The sequence below is a fragment of the Pleurodeles waltl genome, chromosome 10 (genome assembly GCF_031143425.1).
Source record: "Pleurodeles waltl isolate 20211129_DDA chromosome 10, aPleWal1.hap1.20221129, whole genome shotgun sequence".
NCBI lineage: Eukaryota > Metazoa > Chordata > Amphibia > Caudata > Salamandridae > Pleurodeles > Pleurodeles waltl.
The window spans coordinates 625,384,221-625,406,800 of NC_090449.1; the positions used below are offsets into that span (position 1 = coordinate 625,384,221).

The window sequence follows — 22,580 nt, forward strand, 5'->3', positions numbered from 1 at the left end:
ACCAGTGATCAGTTGAAATACACAACACGACGATCCGAGAAAAGGATTAGCAACATCACTGACCTTGGGTCAGAAAGTTAAGAATAAATGCAATGAAACATCACAAAATAAAATCATGTAAGGGGCAAAGCGTAACTTGTCAGCCATAATTATCTCAGTAACTACAAAAACGTTAATGACAACTGTTACCATAAAAAATAGTTATTAAAATAGTATTTTAACAAGGGCGCATTGCCTTTAGCTCAAGTCTCACGGTGGAGCTCAAACGCCATATGTCTGTATCCAGAAACATCACCATTTCATCCACCAGCTGCAAACCACCCCATTCAAACAAGTTTTCATTGTGTCTCTTCAAATAAGAATGTTACAGCTAGCCAACCATGGCTTCTTCAAATAAATATACATTTGTATTTAAGGACTGGGCAGGCACATAATATGTGAAAAAAGTTTCACAAACCCTCCTACATAACCTGCATAGTTCTACCTCTCCTAGCATGGGGGCCCAAGATCCCCATAAAAAAAGCTACCTGGGTCTGTAAAAAATGCAGTCAAACCAATTCATGCCTAACACTCAGTCGCTTTGCATAATGCAAATAAGCCAGCTTGACCCCAAATGTGCACATGGAGGATTGGAGTTCAGCATCTTTACACAAGCGTGCATGCAAATAATCCAACAAACCTCCTGTCGTATTGCCTTTTAGAACGCCCATTAAGTCTTGTCAATGGATTTTGTAGGGCTCAGGTAACTAACTTATTAAGGGGGCCCCTTTCTGTCCCTATTCCTAACGAGATGATTGTGCTGCCGGAAATCCAATGCACCTTTGGATGTTCCTTTAGCACATGGTTCTAACTAGTGGTGGCTGCTTCTGTCTGTCTCACTGTGAATATCACGAAAAGGCAGAGTCTGCATCTGTGATATTAAACTCATCTTGCAGCAACAGTGCAGGGACCTGAGAAGTGAGGGGCCTGAAGAAAACAGCTCTTCTTGCTTCTACTCTGTAAAGTCCCTGCACACATACCGCTCTGGTTTCCCCATAATTGACCAGACCCCAGCTCCCATAAAAAGAACTGAAAATAGCCCGCACAAGGCCCAGACGCCCACTCTGGGGATTGAGTCATTGTAGACAGTACTCCTAATTGTGTGCGGGCTAAGCTTTCGTACGAATTTAAAAAAAAAAAAAGCCTCTTAGTGAATGAAAAGGAAGGCCATGCTCGAGCCGTAGCGCGAGGATGCATTACAGAGAGCAAAGAAACAACGCACCAGATTGCACTGCACTAAATCAAGTGCAGTCACCTTTGCTGGCTAATATCGTCATCGCGTACTCCAAAGATGGAATGAATTAATTTTAATCGTCATACAAATCAGTTGTACGGTTGGGCTTGGTGAGTTTAAGTAAGATTTTTTTTTAAAGAATATTGTAAAGTGTATGCCTTCAGCTTAATAGCTCTTGACCAGCACATCTGACGCTGTACCAGAGTCATCGCCGAAGATCAATTCTGAGCTATATCCATCGCCCATGATGCCACCAGGAAACAAGGGACCCACAATAGCCTAACACGAAATAGGTCATAAATGAGCATACTACTCCCAGGCCCTACGCAATTACTCGTGAATGTCTCACTAAGGCCACTACTAGATGGACTCGTACAAATGCCACTGTGGTTTCATGTCCGTATCCGTGCTTTCACTGTGACCCTATGAGGAGATGAAAACGATTCAGTATTGAAAAACAACTGTATCATTATAAACTCTCTCAATGAAAGGGATCTCAAAAGAGGCTCAAAAGAGGTTCGCCAGGCGAAACCCTCTATGTTACACTTAAGGGCATATTGAGGGTGTATTTATTAACCATGACACAGTGCTTTAAAACCTTTACGTGACAAAAAAGCATGCGTTCTAGAGTGTAAAAAAGCACGTAGCCAGTAAAAAGATATGTTCTAGAGTATAAAAATAACGTAGCCAGTAAAAAGATGCAAGGCACATTTGAGTTGAAAGAACACAACGATTGTCCTTACTAGTTCTAGACAATACCAATGCAAGGAAAATACAGATTAAGTTGGGGAAACAGTTTAGGCAGAAAAAATAAAACGAAAGTAACTAGAACACTTAACAGGTGTAAATGGGCAATTAGAAGAAAAGCCCAAAACATGGACAGAAGAAAGTTCTCTTCAATGGTTGGCTTTTGCGGAATCAGGCCTGCTTACATTTATCACAGTGCCATCACAAACGGAGAGAAAAGCATAAAGCAATTAAAATACTACAGGTCATATGTAAATCAAAGCCTCTTCCATAATAACCTTACACTGAAACAAGCATGCCTAAAATAACCGTGCCAGTGTTTTCTAATTTCTTTAATTGAAGTATTGGCTGGATTCCTTAGACACCAAACAGTGTCTATTATTTAAGTCAATGTGGAACTAATCCTTCAGGAGTCCTTTTATTTAGAAACGAGATAAATGCCAGTCAATAGGCACATGGATTATATAGTCAATTAACCACCTCAGGCCCCGAGGCTCTGTTAAACCTCCTCTATGGGCCTCTAAAGCTTGATTATGATCTGAAGATGGTGGAAAGGGCTTGATCGTGTGCTGCTCTGAATTATCAATTTAACTTCAGCCACTCTTCTTGCTGTAGACACAGACCCTTCCGACTGCATATCACAACGCCCGTCTTTCTGAAGCTAGAAGTGTCTCACCTGTTTAGCGTAATTCCTCAAACAATATCTCGAGGACCACAGTGACCACCAGTGCATGCTTATAAACTCTGATCATCAGCTCATTAGTTACAAGTGGGAACAATCCAAAGGAGATCTACTTTTCCTATCCCTCACAGGCGGAAGGTAGGTTTGCAAGTTTGTCCAAAATAATTACCATCAAAGAAGAAGGATCTCACCACGCTCTTTAAAGATTAAACCCAATAGAAAAGAATGGTTTTACTTAATATACCAATTCCAACTACTGGTGCCAACAGACATAAGGCTTGTCAATAGCAACAAATCAGGCAAATGCCGAGACAGGACTTTCATTAGCCTAAAATGCACCATAAAAATACTGCGCAGTGCTTGAATATGTTTTGTTGAGTCAATGTTTCCTTTGGTTCATCAGCCATGACGCCTATTTGATGTTGCTAGGCAGACAAGCTGGATGGCAAAGGCCTACTTACTTTCTATGGCTTTCAGTCCTAAACTATTATGCCATTTTCCTTTTACAGTGTTACTGATTATGGCATTACTATAATGTCACTGACTGCCTGTTAACTTTTCCTAATGTACAGTAAGTTCTGGAGGTTAGCAATCCTCAAGGGTATCGGCTTGCTCCAGTTTTACTAAATATTTCAGGTGGTCAAGACCCTCCTCAGGAAAGACTCTTCATATGTGCCAAGACTGGTTTGCACTAGGGTGGTCTATAGAGCTATGTGCAGGGAAAGGGCAACATGCATGCCACATACTTCTGAAACGCCCCCTTCAATTGCACCACAGAAACCATGGCGGACACTGCAAACCCATATGTGATCGACATTCCCATCATATGCATGACATTGGAGATATGTAGGTGAAGAGTGCCTATGCATTGCCATACTATCAGTCGCATACAACAAACTTGATGCAAATATTTAAATTGTATGCAGTGATATCTTGTCAAAATGGATACGATCTAGGTGCCATCAAAGCCTTTTGTCAATCTGCACCAGCAATCTGATCCAAGTCCTGTTCCCAGGATCGCCGAAGGATAGAAAACGTCAACAAGCATGTACTACTAAAGATCTATATGATCTGGAATATTTATTTATCCCTGCCTTTAGCAGCTTCCAGATTGCTGAAATCAGCAGTGTGTCCTTCTGGGAAAGGTATGCAGACAAGTCGGAAACGTAGGTTCTAATAAAACTGGGAAAAGAGGAGTCCAAACTCCTCTTGGAGTTTCGAAACCCATGATATTTAACCTTCACAAGAGTGATTTGTACACAAGCCTTTCCCATACTGTACGTATCTATAATTAGACAAGAGGGCTCCCCGAGCTTATGACATGCCCACAGATCCGCGGGACTCCGATTTTAGCTAAACGGGACTGAATTGGCCTTCAATCCCTCTTAGGTCACGCACACCAGTACAAATGAGTTTGGCTAGGGTAACGCCTCGGCCATGCGTCTAGACACATCTTAGTTTACAGTGCGCGATATCTGAATAGTCATCACTAACACTTTAAGCCTGAAAGTGAAAACTGGGAATTGGCACAGCATGCAACTGTGCAACAGAGTGTGGAGAAGTATTGAAACATAGCATTACTATTGTCAGAAATTAACACACGAATACCTTACATTTAAAAAAAAAATATCACAAACAAGGCACTCAGTAACTCACCCCTCCACGTTTCAATCTTGTGTTCCTCCAATTCGTATATCTGCACCTGCAAGGAGAAAAATGGTAAACAGTGTCATGCTAGCACAGTAGATAGCTATTTGAATAGTAAATACTTAGAAATTAACATCCGTCCTCACATTTAGCTTGGGGATTTTCCAGCCAGGAAAATGAACGCGCATTTAAATTTAAAAAAACAAAAACAAATACAGAACTGACAGTGAGAAAGCAGTCGGCGCCCATGTAGTCCCAAAATTCAGAAGGGACAAAATGTCACCGATACAAACAGGAGAAAATGTAAACCATTTTGGTATACGATGGTGAAAACTTTAGGAAAATGTTATCAAAACTTCTTATATTTTTTTTTTAAAGCTGTAACTTTTTTTTCAAAATATTGCAAAACTTGGAATTATTACTTGTGAACATTTACTCGGGTTATTTAGGTTTGCTAAACAATTCCAGCATCTAATAACTTCTGTATGTATTCAAAGGCAGACATTTTGCAGGGGATAATGGGAGGATCTGCAGGGAAAAAAAAATGGGAACTGTTCCCACCTGAATGGCGGGCTACTCGGCTTTCGCCACAGGGGCATCCCACAACTGCAGGCACCTTTCTGTGGTCACCTGTGAGAAAGCCTGTGAACATGAATTTGCCGTTCTACCCATTCCAGGGTGGATAGATGTATTTGATGCCTGCATCTAGCCATCTATTAACTATCTACAAAGACAGGAGTAAAATAACTTTCAGCAAAGTGTAACCAGCAGTTTATTGATCTGGTCCTATGGACGAATTTTCAATAAGTCGTCACAGGAGCTCTCCCTGCACACATCCGAACCCAATGGTAGAAGCAAATTAATCTATAATGGTGGTCACACAGTGCAGTGCTTTAAATGGAAATATAGAAGTGCCGGTACCCACTCTTTAGATTACCAGTCTGCTCGCTCCTGAGAAGTGCTGTTACTCTCCGATTAAAAGTATTGCAGCAGTGCCAAGAACTGCTGGTACTCTCCCTTTCAAATTAAAGAAGTGCAGGCACACGGTACCAGAGAGTACCTGCCCTTTTAAAGCACTGACAAAGTGAGAAACTGTAGGCTTCCGGGCGAAGTTACAATTCGGCTTCACCCACGCTGATTGACTCCTACCAAACGTAGGAGAAATGTTTTGTAAATTAACACTTCTGGTCCCAACCACTAGGTGGCGAGATAATGCACAGCATATGACTCTAGAAGAATCTTCACAATGCAAAACAGAAAAAGGAAGCTGAGACCCTGAATTTAAGTCAGTGTCGAGGGACAGTGTCACCACATGAATTGCCATCTCATCATCACAGAATATTAAAGAAAATATTTAGTCTTTACTAGGTTTAATAATTTACTTAGAGAGACTTCATCACTTTTGTCTGTCTCACCTAGGCTCGAACCTGCATAGAGTGCCCTACCTTAACAAGAAAGTGCTGCTGCTCCTTTACATAGAACCATGGTGTCTTGCATGCCTGATAAGAGAGAGGCACCACCCATCAAAGCAAGAAATGATGGAAGGTGAGACTCTTTTTAACATCCTACCTGTTCTCCAATTTCAGGACCTGTAGAATTTGACATGATCTGCAGACATTTCACCACGGGGCAAACACCGATATGCTCTCGACACCGGTGTTTGCCTTTTTTTACGGGGGGTGCTTCCCAGTGCCCCTGCATCTCTTTCCATCCTCCCTACGGGAATTTTGCCATCTCCAACTACAGCGAAATGTAGGTTGGCAAAATAAGGTGCAACCCAAAGATGGCATACCTATTTGAAGCATATGTTCTTTTGTGGTCGCCGCGACAGAGGACAGGAAGTATTTGAGATTTACACAGGGGAAACAACATTTTCACTAATACAAGCAGTGAGGCATAGTGCTACAAAATTAATTTTCAGGTAAGTACAATGTTTTACTCATCCTTGATTCTCAGCCAAAGAGCTATCCTTTGAATCATCTGTCAATGCATCAATCCTTTGAATCAACTATCAAAGCCTCCCTCGACACTGGTGATGGAACTGTGAGAACGGTGCAGTTAAAGCTGAGGAGATTTTGAAGGAAAGCTGTGCCATACCAGTCTTAATCTTAAATGAAATAAAACCATGACGGCTAGGGTAGCCAACAAAAACAAAAACAATTTTTCAAACTGTTCAAAATTTTGTTTTCTGAACAAGAACGCATTTTCGGTTGTTAAGAACTTATGGCATCTTGTTTGAGGTGCGTACCTTCGTTGCTATGCAAATTGTGGTGCTCTGATTACTGTGACTCAAAATACTCATTCAATTGGCCTCCAATAGGCGCCGGTATCTTCAGGAGGAAGAAGTCAAGCTACAAAACTCATCAAGCCACCGAGCTACTTATTTTTGCAAGTTTAATAGATATGGTGACTCTTTAGCACTGAAACAGACAAACCCTGATTACACTTGCTGTCCATTCTGCTTAGCGCACCGCAGTGCTGTCGAACACTCTCTTCTTTAAAGGAAATGTGCTCCCCTCTGCTCGCGTTTTCCCAGGCTCTCAGCTTGCTTCTTATCTCCCAGAGTGAGTGTTCTGCACGAAGCAATGATGGTGGCATCCGTGGTCTGCACAGCTCTATCGCTGCGGCCTGCTCGCACAACACGCACAGTGCGGCACTTTCCTCAACTGCAATCGCTGTTCACGCACTGGGCTTAGTCACTAAGGGGCTTTTTAAACATTAGCCTTTTGTGGTCTTGTACATTAGCGAAAGCAAATACATTATTTAAAAACCTCGATTGAGCTAGACCTAAAAAGTATTTCATCGTGACATGCAGCCGCTAATCGGAGTGGTCATTGGGAGGCGGTAGCACCTAGAAACGCCAATTGGTGGGCTGCAATGAGCTAACAGTCTCACTGACCTCACAGAGAGGAAAGACGTTCAGTGTGAATCGAGTACCACAAATAGCCTGACAGCTGGAAGATGCTACAAGAACACCGCAGTGCGTGGCAGTGTTCATAATAAAATCATAACTGAAAATCTTATGATGCTTTTTTGATGACGTTCCTTTTACAGAGCCACATCTAATGAGCGTTGTCTATAGTAGTCACGTCTATTCCAAGTTTAGAAAGAAAAGGCTTTTTTATCCAAAGACCATATCACCAAATTTCTGAATCATAGCTGGAGGGAAGACTGATTTCTGTGATTACTCTTTACAAAGATGCACTGAAGAAGCTCATCACAACAATGGTATCATGAAATACAGAACAAAACAGTGAGTGGTTGAACAAGACAGCCTCAACTTACGCCATTTTGAGAGAAACCTCCATTCTATGCATAGGGCAATAACCTAAGTCTCAAAGCAAACACATTCCTTTTATGAACCTCCACTCACATGTAATTTGACACATCATAAAATCAAAAGCTCTGACACTAAAGCTCAACTTTCCCGGCTAACTTCAGTGTAGCGACATAGTACATCCTTACTAATCTGGGATGAGAACCCTATATCTACGCAACCACTGTAAAAATAAACCTTGAGTAGGGATTGCTGAAACACGCAGGGATGCTCTAAGTCATCCAACACAGAAATGGCATATGACAGATTTTTTTTTTTCTGTCCTGAAGCCTTGAACTGATACATGAGAGGTTCAGTGGTGCCTCAATCAGTCTGTGCTCCATAAGCTCTGGTTTGCCGTGACATAGAAGAGCATGGGGGAGAGGGGGGAGGGGGCACAGATTACCCTTCTTTATTCAGGCCCTGTTAAAATCCAATTAGAGCTTTGAACCCTAAAGCCTTGAATATCAAAACTTGCTCAATTCCATATAGAGAATTTAACAATTGCTTCGAATAAACAAACCCAGCTCACTTCTTATGGTGCAGTTTTCTAAAAAGGAAAATCCACCCGATGACATTCCCATACATTAAAATGGAAAACAAAGTCTTGTTACAAAGTGATCAGAAAAAAAAATCTGTAGAGAATTACATAATTTTTATAAAGTTTAGAACTGCCGATGAAATTGAGAACTTAAAGTTTGTTGGCATTGTCAACTTCCCTCCTTTCCACCTTACATCGTCTCCTTGTGCAATATGGATGCGGCTGTGGCTCGAAAGAGGAGCAAAGAACTACAGAGATCCCAGGCTACAGAGGACACATAGGGATCAATGCCTCAGAGCAGCTGAGCAGAAAGGATAGCAGCCAAGAAAGGGCGCAAGAGCAAGCAGCTGAGTCGACTCACGGTACACCATCAGGGAGGAAGAAACAGATGAAAAGCAGCCCCCACCCCTTATAGTCCCAACCAGAATCAACTTTAGTGCTCTGCTTGGCTTTTTCATGAGAACAAGCCTCTAATGTCGGTGTCCCTTTTCTTGTCTGAGCTTAGCCTTACAGATTAAAAGTGTTTCTCTTTGTGTTTCCTTCCTATGTTATTTACCTCACAGGTTCAAAGCTTGCAAGGTAAAAATTCAGAACAATTGTTTAGACTTTAAATTCCTGGCTAGAGCATAGGCCAAAACCGAGAACACAGACTCACCCTCCTTAGTCATTAAAGGAGGGGCGAAATTCCATAAACATTTTTCAAAATTATGCTTTCATACTGAAATGTGATTTTCCAGTAAGTTGTGTCACTTGTTTTACTCAAGCATGCACACCTTGGGTAAAAAAATATTGCAAAATTCTGGAAGGAGGCGAGCTCGATCAGAAAATGTATCTTGCCGAGATATTTTCTGTGCAGCCAGTATCCTACTGCTATGACCAAAATATATATATGTAGAGAGAGAGAGATATACAAATTCACATAATGTGGAATTTCACGAATTAACAAATATTTCACACAGGCATATTATTGTACTGCAATGAAAATGTTTCACATGAAGGCTTCTGAACTCGTTTTGGTTCAGTAGCTTCAATTGAGGACATATAAAAGCAGTTTTGTAGTACTACTGCTAGAAACAATGTCCAGTGCTGTCCAACTGCTATCTGGCTGTGCATTCAAAAAACCGAAGCCTACTTCCTCGCCATTATTCCCAATAGAACAGACAACAGTTACATTAAAGGGTAATGTCGGAATTTTAACTTTAGAAAAAAATAGCATGTCATTCTTTGTAGTGACGAAGGGAGCAAAAAATCTCTGTAGAGAAGGCCTACAGCAGTGCAAATTTAAGGTCAGCCCTATCCCACTTACCTTTGAACCCCAACACATTTACATTCACCACAGTGCAACCAGATACACTAATGGCCATGTGGGCCTCCCAATACTACACTAACACCATGCCTGTGCATTAGCAGCCTTATATCATTAGTCACCAAGTTCTACCTTCTCACTTGAATAAAGGCGTCCTTGCTCATCCTCCTCACCCGCTAACTGGACCAACTACAGCTGGCTGGCGTGAAAAAAATCCCCAGAATAACGGGTACATACACGCGGGCAGCCTGTTCACACAATTACACAAAGGCCAGACTAGGGAAGCATCGCACACTCGGCACATAAGCATCAAGGAGTCACACCATTAGCATATGAGTCCTGTGTAATGACCAGGAATGTAACAAAAATCTCCTTTAAAGCAGGAGTTAGGGATGGTGGCACTGCTCACATTGGGTCAGGCACTGGCTTTAGAGTGAAGTAAAACTAAAATGCCACCTACCTGCCACCAAATGACCTTTTCAGCACTTAAAATCCAAAACATGGTTATAGGAGGGTGCTATTAGAGATTTTATCCTATAGTTGCCTTTGAAAATGCAAGATCCGTACTAATCGATGACCTATTTGACACAAGGTATCGTGCATAATCTCAAGAAATATCGAGAACTACACCAATTAATTCTGCACCCTATGAATCAACTAACCAAATGATATGTATTACAAATAAACAATAAAAGAGACTGAAAAGCCACAATGCATGCCCAGTTATTTAAGAATATTTTTTCTAATATAGCCTTAGAGCCCGTGTAGCAGGCCATAACAGCCATTAAAGGCCTGCTCCAGCATTAAAGTTCCAAGCTGACGGCGACTGGGCATTTAATGGCCAGTATAGCACACTATGGGGGACTCTAAGTTAGAACATTCCACCCCTAGAGAGCAGAATGTTCTAATTACTAAAAAAAGAAGGCCTCACGGAGGCTGAGGGGTTTAAAATCCCCTTGGGCTCCGCGAGGCCTTTGTTCACATCAATAGCTGTGAACAACAACATTGTAATGTTGGACCTCCCAACATTCCAATATTCTGATGATTCATGGTTTCCTTCAGCAATATTTTAAGGAACCTGCCCAAAATTGCAAAAGACCTGCTCCAAATAAATACTACATGAGACAGAGGAGAAGTAGTAATTTTAACCACTTACCATTGGAGACTTGTAGTATCTGTGCAATATATTAATGAAATCTGTAATTGTTAACATTCCTGTGGAAAAGAATACAGTTAGAATTTCAAAGTCTCAGTTGCGTTTGGCACACTACAATGGCATATTTGCATAGTGATAACATTTTTCTTAGTTAGCCGAACATCTACTTATTCTGACAGATCTTAAAGAGTAAAAAAAAAAATACAATAATCCTCAAACAAAAGATTATATGAAATATCTTAGGCTTTTTGCTGAATTAAAAATGTCATGTAGTTCATGGTCCTTTAGCTCTTTTTTTTATTGCATTTTTTCCTTTACTTTAGAAACCCACCGCTATACCACATGGCTAGGTCCACACTACATAAAGATATCTACTAAATAAATTAATAGACTCAAGTAATAGCAAATTCTGCAAAAATACTGAACTCAGTTTTGCATATTCCTACCATGAAATTCTCAATTTTGCCAAACAAACGTGGAACTATTGTCAGAAAAAAGCACAGAAAACGGCCCACATTTCCATGTCACCAAACACGTGAAACAGTTTACTTTGTCTTCAACAATCTTTTGTCTCTTCAGAATATCAGCCACACAAACTGTGAATGATCAGTTTAAATACAATGATGGCAAAGCGGGTCAAAGAAATCTAATAGTTAAAGGGGGCTGATCCATAACCCACTCTGTATATTTGAAAACACTAGGTCTGTTTGACAGCTGTGGTGCGAAAGCCCAGACTTTAAAAAATATATATTTTTATATACTTTAATGGTATGGAGTCTGTGCCACGAAGCTGTTCAATCACAAATGATGGATGTATGACCAGCAAAATCTAAATGTCTAACAATGGGTAAAGAATTTGCCCAGTAAAGAAACCAACACAGACATATTTTAACAGTGTTTTAGGGTATAGCATGAAGCTGAGTAAATAAAAGAGCTACAAAATTAAACTCTAAATTAAAAGATTACCAGGACTTCATTCCACGAGATTAAGCAATTTATCTGTCAGTTTACTGTATGATCAAGGCGAAAAAGTAGTAATATGAGAAATGCTCCCCTTCCTTCTGCAAACCAGAAAGGAGCAGAAGACCCACCTCTTCAGATAACACTACATCCCCACACGAAAGGATTCACCACCAAGGGACATCCTGCTTCATGCTAATAACGCCACATTTAGAAATAACTGGAAAAAACGAGCCTGCATATTTTGGACAGACATAAGAAATCAAAGATTTGCCCTCTGGAAAATGTGAGATTTGGGTTTGAGAATGGTGTATTACCAATCTCTAATCAAAATAAGAAAAACTGCGAGAATTCTGATCCCAATAACCTACCACAGGAACAGAATTACGTTTACAATTGTCTGTATAAGTAGAGATAGAGAGGTCACTGGTCAGTAACAAAACCCCAATCTTTCACGATAACTGATTGTAAAAGAACTTCCAACACAAATAATAAATATTTCGTGCAAAGTGAAAATTAAGTCAATACAAGATCCAGCTGTTTATCTTGTGTCCATAATCCCGGCCTACGATAACTACTCTTGAAACTACAGATGGAGCTTCCATTAAGAAATAAGATTTAATTGAGACCTGCTTAACGAGGAGAAAGAAAATACCGCATTTTGCTAAAACGTCTGCAGTTTTTGCAATAAAGGAAAACATTCCTAAATGATTCAGAAGAAACTAATACTCAACAAAATTATTGGATACAGTTATATAGCATATAATCAGACTGTAAAATTATTTAAGGATTTTACATTACGTAGGAATTTTCGACATTGTTGGATTATTATTATATAATGCAATCTATGATGTAAAGCATGCTTATATGGATTTAACAGTTTGAAAAGTAAACACACACTATTGTTCAAGAAAAAACTAGTGTCGAAATCCATAATCCATGCCCATTGTCCTGAAACCATGTAAAAGACTCTTATTTAGATTAACTGCATGACCAGGTACCACATGCCTATAACCTGAAAATGCGTCACTGTGCCGCTATCGGGTACCCACGTGGACGTGCCAGGACGCTGACATCGTGGGTTTCCAAACAGCAACCAGTGCAATCCCTGAATGGACTATTTGTACGAGATGCCATAAGAGTACCAAGGCTTTTCATTATTTGCTGACAAACGACTATCTTCCACCATCGGTTTCATGCCATGACTCGGTGTAATCAGTCGATGGTATCAGGGGCGTCGAGGACTCAAAGAGGCTATTTATAAAGCGTACTTTTAATCAGCACTCCCTTCTTAGAAGCCCTCCCGAGCCACATTCCAGGTCACAGGGCTGCTATTTATACCCACTTCCGTCACACAGTCCTTCCAACTTGACACGGACAAAGTCAAACTCTAAAACTCTCAAATGGGGATGCAAACAAGTTCAATTCAGCATTTCTAGCCAGTGGAAACAATGTGGTTAAAAATGTAAACGTTATGAATTAGGAAGTCCGCTAACCTAAAATGCTTTAAATCCAATTTGTGAAGAACTGTCATGCACTTAGGAAAGCAGCGAGCCCATATATACGAAAGGATTTTGCATTTCTTAAAGGTCCGAATCGCTATTTCGGGTCGTTAAGAAATACAAAACTGCCTCTCCTAATGTACAAAGGCCCATGCGGCGTTGCAAAATTTGATTTATATCCAGCAGAAATCATATTTTGCGATTCACAATATATGAAAACGCAAAAGTGATTTCCTATTTGCAATTTCCTAATTGGGTGTACATAGCATTTCCTAACTGTGAAAAGGGAATTTTGGAAACGCTATTGCCATCGACTTGGATCTGATGGTAAACAGGTGCAATAGGTAATAAAAAGGCAGCCAAGATGCATCAGGATCATTCCCAATGGTAAGGAGATTTTAGCGAGGGTGTGAGTTTTTTATTGGCAAGGGTATAATAAGTGTTTTGAGTAGGTATGGCGGAGCCAAGATGGCGACCAGTGCAGTCGCATAAACTGGAGCTCCATGTGGGCCCCTGTTAAATATCTACTTAAATATCCTGTATTTGGCTGGCAGCCGGCCCCAGGGGGGACACACAAGGACGAGGGGCCTGGGGCATCGAGCGCTGAGGTGCGGACCCCCCCCCCCCGAGCAGCGAATGGGCGAGCCCCTGACAGATACGCGGCCTACGGGTGGCCTGCGGGCAGAGCGAGCTGGACGGCTGCAGAGCTGTGGAGGGGAGCAGATTAGGCCCTGAGACGTGCGGAGGGGCGCGCAGAGAGCGGCTGGACCACCGTCAATGCAACGAGCTGCAGAGGTGAGGTGCGAAGAGAACGTCCCCACCCCACGTGAGAAGGACAGCGCGGATGCGGCGAGACGGGCCGGATCGGCGACCCGGACGAGAGGGAGCACAAGCTGGCTGTTGCCGGGCGTGAACCCACTGCCTGACTGTTGGTGAGAGTGAAGAGGTGGAATGCTGGTGCCCTTGGCCTCGGGACCCATATGATACCGCGCAGGGGTGGCCTCCCCTGCTGGCCTTGGTCGGGGGGCGACTGAATGGCCTTATTGCTGTGCGGGGAGGACCTGTGCGAGGCGCCCCCCGCATCCCCTAGGTGGCAGGAGCGGCAGACGCCCCCTTGCTGATGTTGGGCGCCTCACTTGCCCCTGTTCATCCCAATTGCGCAGTGCCCCCGCCCCACCGGGAGACAAGTGGTGCTGGTGGGGCTGTGCGGTGACCGGGTGACACTCCTTTTGGAAGGTCGCGACAACGAGCAAGACATACGGGGGACACCGCTTCCACTTGCTAGACCTTGATTATTCACCAGCCAAGATCGACTGCTATAAGGGTGGTGTTGGGCCTGCAAAAATGCCATGATGGGAAAGCCCAGGGGCAGTAAAGCCCCCTCCCAGGGTCCTGACACAATGAGAACCCCAGAATCTATCACAGTGGCTTTTAAGCAGCTGGAATTTACTCTGAAGTTGCATTCTGCCCAATTTGATAAGGTACTTTAAGCCATCCTTGATACCAAGACCTCCTTGGAGTCCAGGATTGATGCAATTTCTGTGGATGTGAACCTACTCAGGGTGGACCACTGCAACTTGGCAGATCAGGTTGCTGAGGCTGAGTCTACGCTTCCCTCTCTGCTTCCCACAGTCACCGAACTCCAAACTCAAATGCAGTGGCTTCAGGAAGATGCCGTCACTTTGCACAAACGAGCAGAGGACGCTGAGGGGAGATCTAGGTGTAACAATATTAGACTCCTGGGCTTTCCTGAACGATCTGAGGGCCCCAGTGTGGAGCTGTTTGTGGAGCAATGGCTGATTGACGATGTGCTGGGAGGAACCCCCTCCCGGTCCTTTTCAGTGGATAGGGCTCACAGGATGTCTGGGAGGCCCCCACAAGCCCGGGTCCCCACCACGGCCCATCATAGCTCACCTCCTTAATTTCAGAGATCATGATCAGATTCTCCAACTGTCCAGAACAACCGGTCCATGTCGACATGAGAACGCAGAGATAACAGCCTATCCGAACTTCACGCAGAGGTACAAAGCAACGTAGCTCATATGGTAAGGTGAAGCAGCGCCTAAGGAAACTGAACCTCAAATATGCACTCTTGCTCCAGGACAGAATGAGAATAGTGGATGGCAAGGCTACTCAGCTGTTCTCTGCTCCTGAGGATGTAAGGGCATGGCTACATGCCAAGGGATTGGCAGGCTCTCCAGAGAAGGACAGGGACAAAACGACCTGGCTGACTCCTCAGGCTAAACGGCAGCCCTGCAGACCACCCAGACTCAAACCTACTGAGCACAGGTGGCTATAGAAAGAGCGGAGGTGGTACCCATGTGGAGATTGAGGGTTGAGGCCCTGCGAGACACTGCATATAGGGAAACAATTAAGAACCACATCTCAGAATACTTCACTATCAATTCAGCCTCTCTGGATGACCTAAGAGTGGAGTGGGATGCCATGAAAGTGGTGTTGAGAGGCCATTGTATGGCAACTTCCTGGGAGTTTGGGCATCCCTCCTATGCACTGTAATGGATAGCATTCGGGAGCTAGAAAAGGAAGCAGTCCTTTCCAATACAACAGGGCAGGGATTCCGATCGGTGCCCACATTTGCAAATTTGCTGCGAAAAATGTTGAGATGGATCCAGCACTTGATATACAAATATATTACTCCTTCAGTTTCTCAAAAACAACTGAATGGATGTTCACCAAACATGCAAGAGTGTAATCTGCGAACCAAAACTTACCTCTCTGCCATAGCTGGTGTAATTCCATTTGGTGGTTCGAGCTGTAGTTGTGTTCAAAGCTATTATTGAAATTAACATGGGAGAAACACTTTTTGTGACCCAACTTTTTCTTGGCCCGCACTTCATGGATCACCCCAAAACTTCCCATGCACAACAAGATTCGCTGGCACACTTTGCGAAGATTCGTCAAACGGTGCCAAAGATATAGGCAAGTCAAAAAACACTTTTTCTATGGAAAATGCCAGGGCCATCAAATGGCTATAACTCGCGCCCGCACCATGCACTGCTAATTACCCCACAAATTACGGTATTCATGACATCTTTGATAACATCATTGATAATATGAATGTAATATTTGCAGTCCAATTTTTGACTGAAAAACTGTGCATGGCAGAGCATGAGTTATAGCTACCTTAGGTACTAGTTAAAGTTACTTGAGATAACTAACTATAACTGGTGAATTTCTATGGTTTTGTACGTTTAAAACGCGAGCCTAACTATAACATCGTGTGTCAGTGTGTGTTAGTTACACACGTACTGGTGGACGCCACTAGGTAGTTCTAGTTAGGACAATGTAAGTGTCTCAGATTGTGGTGTACCTGCTTTTGAGCCATCTTCTCTGCAGTTGTTTGCGGCTGTGTTTTATTGTCCAGAGTTCTGGTGTGAGCCAGCTTGCTTGTTTGGTGACTCTGCGGGTCCTAGCTTGTTTTATGGTGGCGACATGGTTGGCGGCGTTAGTGATCCCGGTGGTGAAGTTCTGGGCTGCTTGTTGCAGGTTGGTTGCGGGGTTGGGCTGGGTGTTATTGAGGGCATCCATCCACTAGGTCTGTGTTACTTTGTTCCAGCCGCAGAAGGAGGGGAGGTGGCGGGGGGGAAGAGGAGGACTGGCAGTGGTGCATGGTGATCCTGCGATGGTGAAGTGGACAATGGGGTGGTTAGTCCAGGTGAGTACTGTGGCATGGCTGTATTTCACTGTCATTGGCCGTTCTATCCAGGTCCAGTGAGTGTCCTGTTCTGTGTATTGGGTCGGTGACAAGCTAGGTCAGGCCGATGTTGCTCATGCACTCCAGGAGTTCGGAAGAGTTAGTATCCGTGGGGTCATCCAGGTGGAAGTTGAGGACTCTGAGGAAGATGTAGTGCTTGGACTTGATGGTTAGTGGGGTGATGAAATCGGTGATGGAGTCGCAGAAACCGGTGCGTGGTCCTGGGGGTCTTTAGGTGAGGGATCCTCTAGTGGTCATTCTGTCATCTGTGTGGATTTGGAAATTGAGGTGTTCTATGGTTGATGTGGTGTTGACCTTGGTGGTAGTACACTGGATTGTTTTTGTGGATGATGGCAATGCCTTGGTTGTGTTTGTTGGTGCAGTGTCGGTGTGTTGTCTTATAGCTGCTGGGTGTTGCAGTGCCGATGTTGGGGGCAGAGAAGGGGTTGAGCCAGGTTTCTGTGATGAAATCACATTGGGGCACGGGTGGTGATGGCGTCCCAGATTTCGGTGGCATGTTTACATAGAGATCGGTGTTAAGCAGGTGGCAGCAGAGAGGTTCTGGCTGTGAGGGGGTGTTTGAGGTGCTCAAAGTGGGAGTAGTGCAGGTATCTGTGAAGGCGGGAGGTCCTGAGTTGCAGGTGAAGAGACAGTGGTAGCAGGTAAACAGCCCTGTCATTGCGTGAGGAGAAGCAAGGTAGCAGTTGTTGCGGTGTCCAGGGCTCGGAAGTCGGCGGCAGAGTACCTGCAGGTGGTCAGACAACGGAATGGCCAAATACATTACCTCTATTGTGATATTTCTATATATGTACATGAACAAAAGATATTGGTGGCACATTCACGGAGGTCCTAAACCTAAATTCCATCAAGACCCACCCACTGCATGCCCCAACATTCACTCTATCAGGCTAGCAAAGGAAGAAGAGAAGGATCTACAGGAAAGCTCACTTTCCCAGTCTGCCTGGGATGCTGCTTCTCTAAGCCACCCTCCAGTGAATGACAACCACCTGCATGTGCTCCCTGAACTTGCCACTGCACTGATACCTGCCATCATGAAGAATATTTTGAACTTTGCTAGGGGTAGGTGGTTGCCTCCTCCTTTGCCTCAGAGATCGTCAGCCTGGCCATCTGCTCCTGCTTAGGAGCTGCAGGACATTGGCAAACTGCACTATGACCGGTGGCAGGAATCTGCTCAAGCTGTAGCACCTCTGAGGAAAACATGACCCCTGCCAGCATTACGAGAAGCATGGGGGCTTACCCTCTGGGGGACCCAAACAGAGGGAGCATCATTGGTCGGAGTCTTACCAGAGGTGGTGAGTACAGGAGGACCGATTAGTAAGAGGGGCACTTTTGGATGGTGCACAGTGCTAAATGCTTCTCAAGAAGCCTGTGTGCCTGTAGAAGCATGTTTTATTTTATGAGGAATTCATCTTGCTTTATTCACGTTTTGTGATATTCAATGATGCCAAAGGCCTAAAAAGTGTGTTTAGAATTTGGATGACCTTTATTAAATTAATGTATCCAGGTAGCTTGTAAAGAAAGGTTTGCCTAAAAGAGACACGGCACCCAACATGCAATGCTTTATTCGCCGAGTAACAGACAGACATCTGGATGTCCACATACGTCTGGACAAAGGTTGTGAAGAAATTGTTTTTACTGTGATCGGTTATATGCCCGATATATGTATAACACCATGCATCTTCTGATCAACATCACGGTATGTATTTGATGAAGAAATCACATTTCTGTTATTCTGACTGGACAATGTATTTTCACACCTTTATGGTTTTCATGCATAAAAGAACTGATGGAACGTCCCCAAATTGGACATATTATTTCTAAGCACATGGCCCCATGAATTCATAAATACAGCTCCGTTTGAAACGTGACTTTGCTTGTGCCTCTTTATTTAGCTTTGGCATCCCAATGACTGGAGAGCTTGGATACCGACTGTTGATCTGCTAAGGATGAATATTCCTAGAATGGTGGTTGTGTGCCCCCTTGTTGGACACTGGACAACAGAGAAGTTGTTCCCCCAGACCGCTCCCCACCCCGGCAGGTTGTATTCCTGACATCTTGGCCTATATTTGTACACTGTATGCTTTCCTATTAGGAAATCACAATTTACACACATTCCAGTTAGCAATTCTCAAATAGCGATTTCTACGGATTCGCTCCATTGGAATCGTAACTTTTGAATTTCATATATATCGGCCAAAGAACGCCTCAGACAGTGGCATTTCATTTGGATTTACAATTTGTGCGATTGCTTCACTCTCAATTACGTGAACCCCTGTCAGTAGAGGCCTGGTTAGCCTTTTGACGGATTAACAAAGGCTGGTTGAAAAGCGAATCAAGTGTCCTCAGAGATAAGTGAATACTACCTCTGCGCCATAAAGATATACTTTCACCACAAAACCGTTTGGTATAAGTGAAGCACAAAGTAAACCGTGCTTGCACAAATAACGTTTAAGGAGAGTGACAAACATGACGATTTCTGCAAGCAAATGGACCACAGCAAATGTCTGAATGGATACCACGAAATACCTATCACTTGTCCCTTTACCGGTTAACAGGGAATTGCAGCCCTCTATACATAAACAAGCATCTGCAATGCAATGGGTCTCGCGTTAGCTAGAGCTATAAATAAGCGTTGTAAATTCCTAGCTGGACTTTTCTTGCCACTTAAATTGAAAATTAAAAGTAAAATAGCCGATTCAAAGTGCCATGGCCACCATGAGTGCGAAGTAGAGACACAAAAAGAAAAATAAGTTTAATTGCAGTTAAACATAACCGGGAACCATGCAATTATTCATGTAACAGGGACAAACGTATAGCATTTACCAATGATAACAAAGAATTTCTGAAAGGCAAGCCAATGAACGAGAGTGTGATCGGCGTGCGGTGGGCGGGGTTGAAAGCCCACAATATTTACAACAGGTGAAAGGCTTGCACGCTCAACATAAAAATAAGGATTGCCAAAGCCAATAGGTCTAGTTTTACCAAGCTGGTCCAACGGTAGTTTTTAAAAAATTTATTGCAAGCATATGTTACATTAAAAAACAAAATATGAAGCCACATAAATGTAGCATCCGTATGCTTTCAATAAAAATATTATTTAATAAAAAAATGTGCATATACTTGTTATAGAGCAGTATGTGTGATTGGAAAAAGCAGGGACACTCAGACCCCATCACGTGAAAAATGATTCTTCATGGTACAAATGAAAGGTGACCTGAAGACAAAGCTTGAAAACACAAAAGAAGGGCAAACAATGTAAAGAAAAACGCGTTAGCAAGGGACATTTTTGCCATAAAACCTCTTTCTTTTTTAGACGGATGTGCATATGCGACCAGATAAAATGCGGTCACTTATATATAGTACAAGACAGCCACAGGCTGAAGTAGTCTGACCCACTGCCCCAAGCTTCATGTAACCCTTAATGGAAGCAACATGTCAATGACAGCTGAACAGAGGAATCGATGAATTGGACTGAGCCAAACCCCCTCTATGCATGAATAGAATTATGATTTTTTTTTCATTTAGGATTGTTTTTTTATCGCATGTGGCTGATGAAAGAGCTAGAGCGGTCTCCAAGTCAGACCTAAAAAAAAAAAGTCAGAAAGTGCTTCTGTGAACTGACAGACATGACGATGGACTCTGCCAAAACAAGGGCTCTGTTATGCACCACACCAATATACAGTCTACAGCCATACAAACAAAACTATCACACATAACACACCTTAATATGCAAAACATCCCATCATGAAATACCAACCTACATAGTGATGCATGTATCAAAAACACTACAATCTGGAGAAGCAATGGACAATTATTCCCTTGCTACCCAAATCGAAAAAAAACAGAAACTCCATCACGCACACACAAACATGAGAAATATCCTCATATCAAGCTCACTTTTCTTTCACACCAATTCGTGCCACCATTTCAAAACATTTTACTATAAACACACACCCAAACGCCAACAAAACATTCACAAACGATGGTTCATCCAGTGTGTTTGATCGTCTTCTAAAAATCCGCATGAACGGCACCCACATAGAAAAGGCTGTAGGATGCCCTAACAATTGTGGTCGGTGGTATACAAATTGAAAGAACCTAACCTAACTATAAAAATACTTTAAAAAAAACCTCATCTGTAGCTCAGCCTCATAAGAGAACATAGGAACAACAATGTACTTTTCAAATTCAAACTACACAAAGAGGACAGGAGTGCACTAATTAGAATTCAACTAATGGGACAGTTGGAGGGTGAATTGGTTTGAATTTATCTGGCCACAGTGACTGCGTCATTTTGAAGATGAGCGCGCAAGTATGAGGCACTACAAATGCACACCCATAAAATGACCCAGTGGCATTATTTTTTATGTACCGATCCACGATGGATCGGTAAATGAAAGAAGTAGTACAGAAGTTTATTTTTTATTTTTTATTTAAGGCTAAGGGGCTGGCAACAATTTGCTGCCTGGTTCTACCCCATTGTACCACAATCCAATAAAAATAAATAAAAAAAAACTAAACAAAAAAGGCGCTGGTCATGGGAGCAATGGAGGAACGAGCCTGAGAAGCAGTAGGGTTTAGGGAGACGGGGAAAGCAGCAAACAAATTGGAGTAACACAGGCAGTGGCAAAATTGCAACACGGAGCGCCGGAGAGGCAGGAAGTTTGGAAGTGTTAGGGATGTCACACAAGAGCGCTTGCAGGACGAGGGAGATAGCAACACAGAGTGCTGCAAGGGGGGGGGGGAGGCATTTGGTAGGGTAGAGGGAGAAGCACGCAGGAAGTGAGCTGGAAAACAAAAAAACAGTTCCCTAAAAGTAAGCAGTGGAAGGATACAACCGAGCCAGTTAGAGAGATGGTAAAGAGGCTAAGCTTCAGGGGAGGGCCAAACAGGACTGACAAGCTGGGACAAGGAAAACCATCAAATAAGCAGCAAGCAAGCCAGAATGAAAATAAAGCCAGCCAATGGTAAGCAATGGCCTGCCTGTAAGCCAGTGTATGTTCTTGGCAAGAGCACCATTGGTCCATTGCTACCAGACAGCTTGTGCTTTAAGCCTGACCTAAGAAGCAGCCCATTCATGACTAACTAATGTCCTGGGGATGAGGGATAGCCCATCATCACAAATGCCAATGACTGCTGAAATGGAAAGGCTGCACAGTTACGCATGTTATATGTTTTAAAGAATATGTATGATCTGGTTAAGGTGATCAATTTCCATGTGTAAATAAATAAAAACATACACAAGGTTCCAGCACTAACACGGAGTCAGAATTATTTTACAGCCTATGAACGTGATGAAGATACCTTGCTGGAGAGACATAACTTAATAAGCCCTGCTGATATGGTTAAGCATTTGAATGGAGTCTACTAGAGGTGCACCACATTCCACATTCTTGTTAATCTAAAAGCTCTCTGGACATGAAGTACACCAGAAGTGTACCCCTAACTCGAGTGAGATTACCTCTCATTTCCTAACAAGAGGGTAGGAGGGAAGTGGCATGAAAATTATAGCTCCAGGGTGCCGGACTTCTCACATGCACTCCCAAAAGTGGAGTCACCCAGAGAATATGGGGGCAGGGAGAGATTTTTTCATTTTTCTCACTCTGGTCATTGAAAGTCACCTCTCATTTTCCTGTGTTAGTGGCTGCCGCCTCAGGAATGATGTCTCCAGCTTTAACAGTCAATATATGCATCCTGAGTGTCACCAGTTCCGA

At 43.0% G+C, this 22,580-nt stretch overlaps 1 protein-coding gene across 13 annotated transcripts in view; it reads right to left on the minus strand.

Annotated features, from left to right (window-relative positions):
- The window catches only part of PRKAG2 (protein kinase AMP-activated non-catalytic subunit gamma 2), a 1,410,703-nt gene that overhangs the window by 82,192 nt on the left and 1,305,931 nt on the right, over positions 1 to 22,580 (minus strand). For all 13 annotated transcript variants that reach the window (XM_069211100.1, XM_069211103.1, XM_069211101.1 and 10 more), the window contains 2 exons: positions 10,669 to 10,727; positions 4,359 to 4,404 (listed from right to left, as the gene is read on the minus strand). In XM_069211100.1, the coding sequence (XP_069067201.1) occupies positions 4,359 to 4,404; positions 10,669 to 10,727 (105 nt within the window). The remainder of the gene's footprint in view (positions 1 to 4,358; positions 4,405 to 10,668; positions 10,728 to 22,580) is intronic.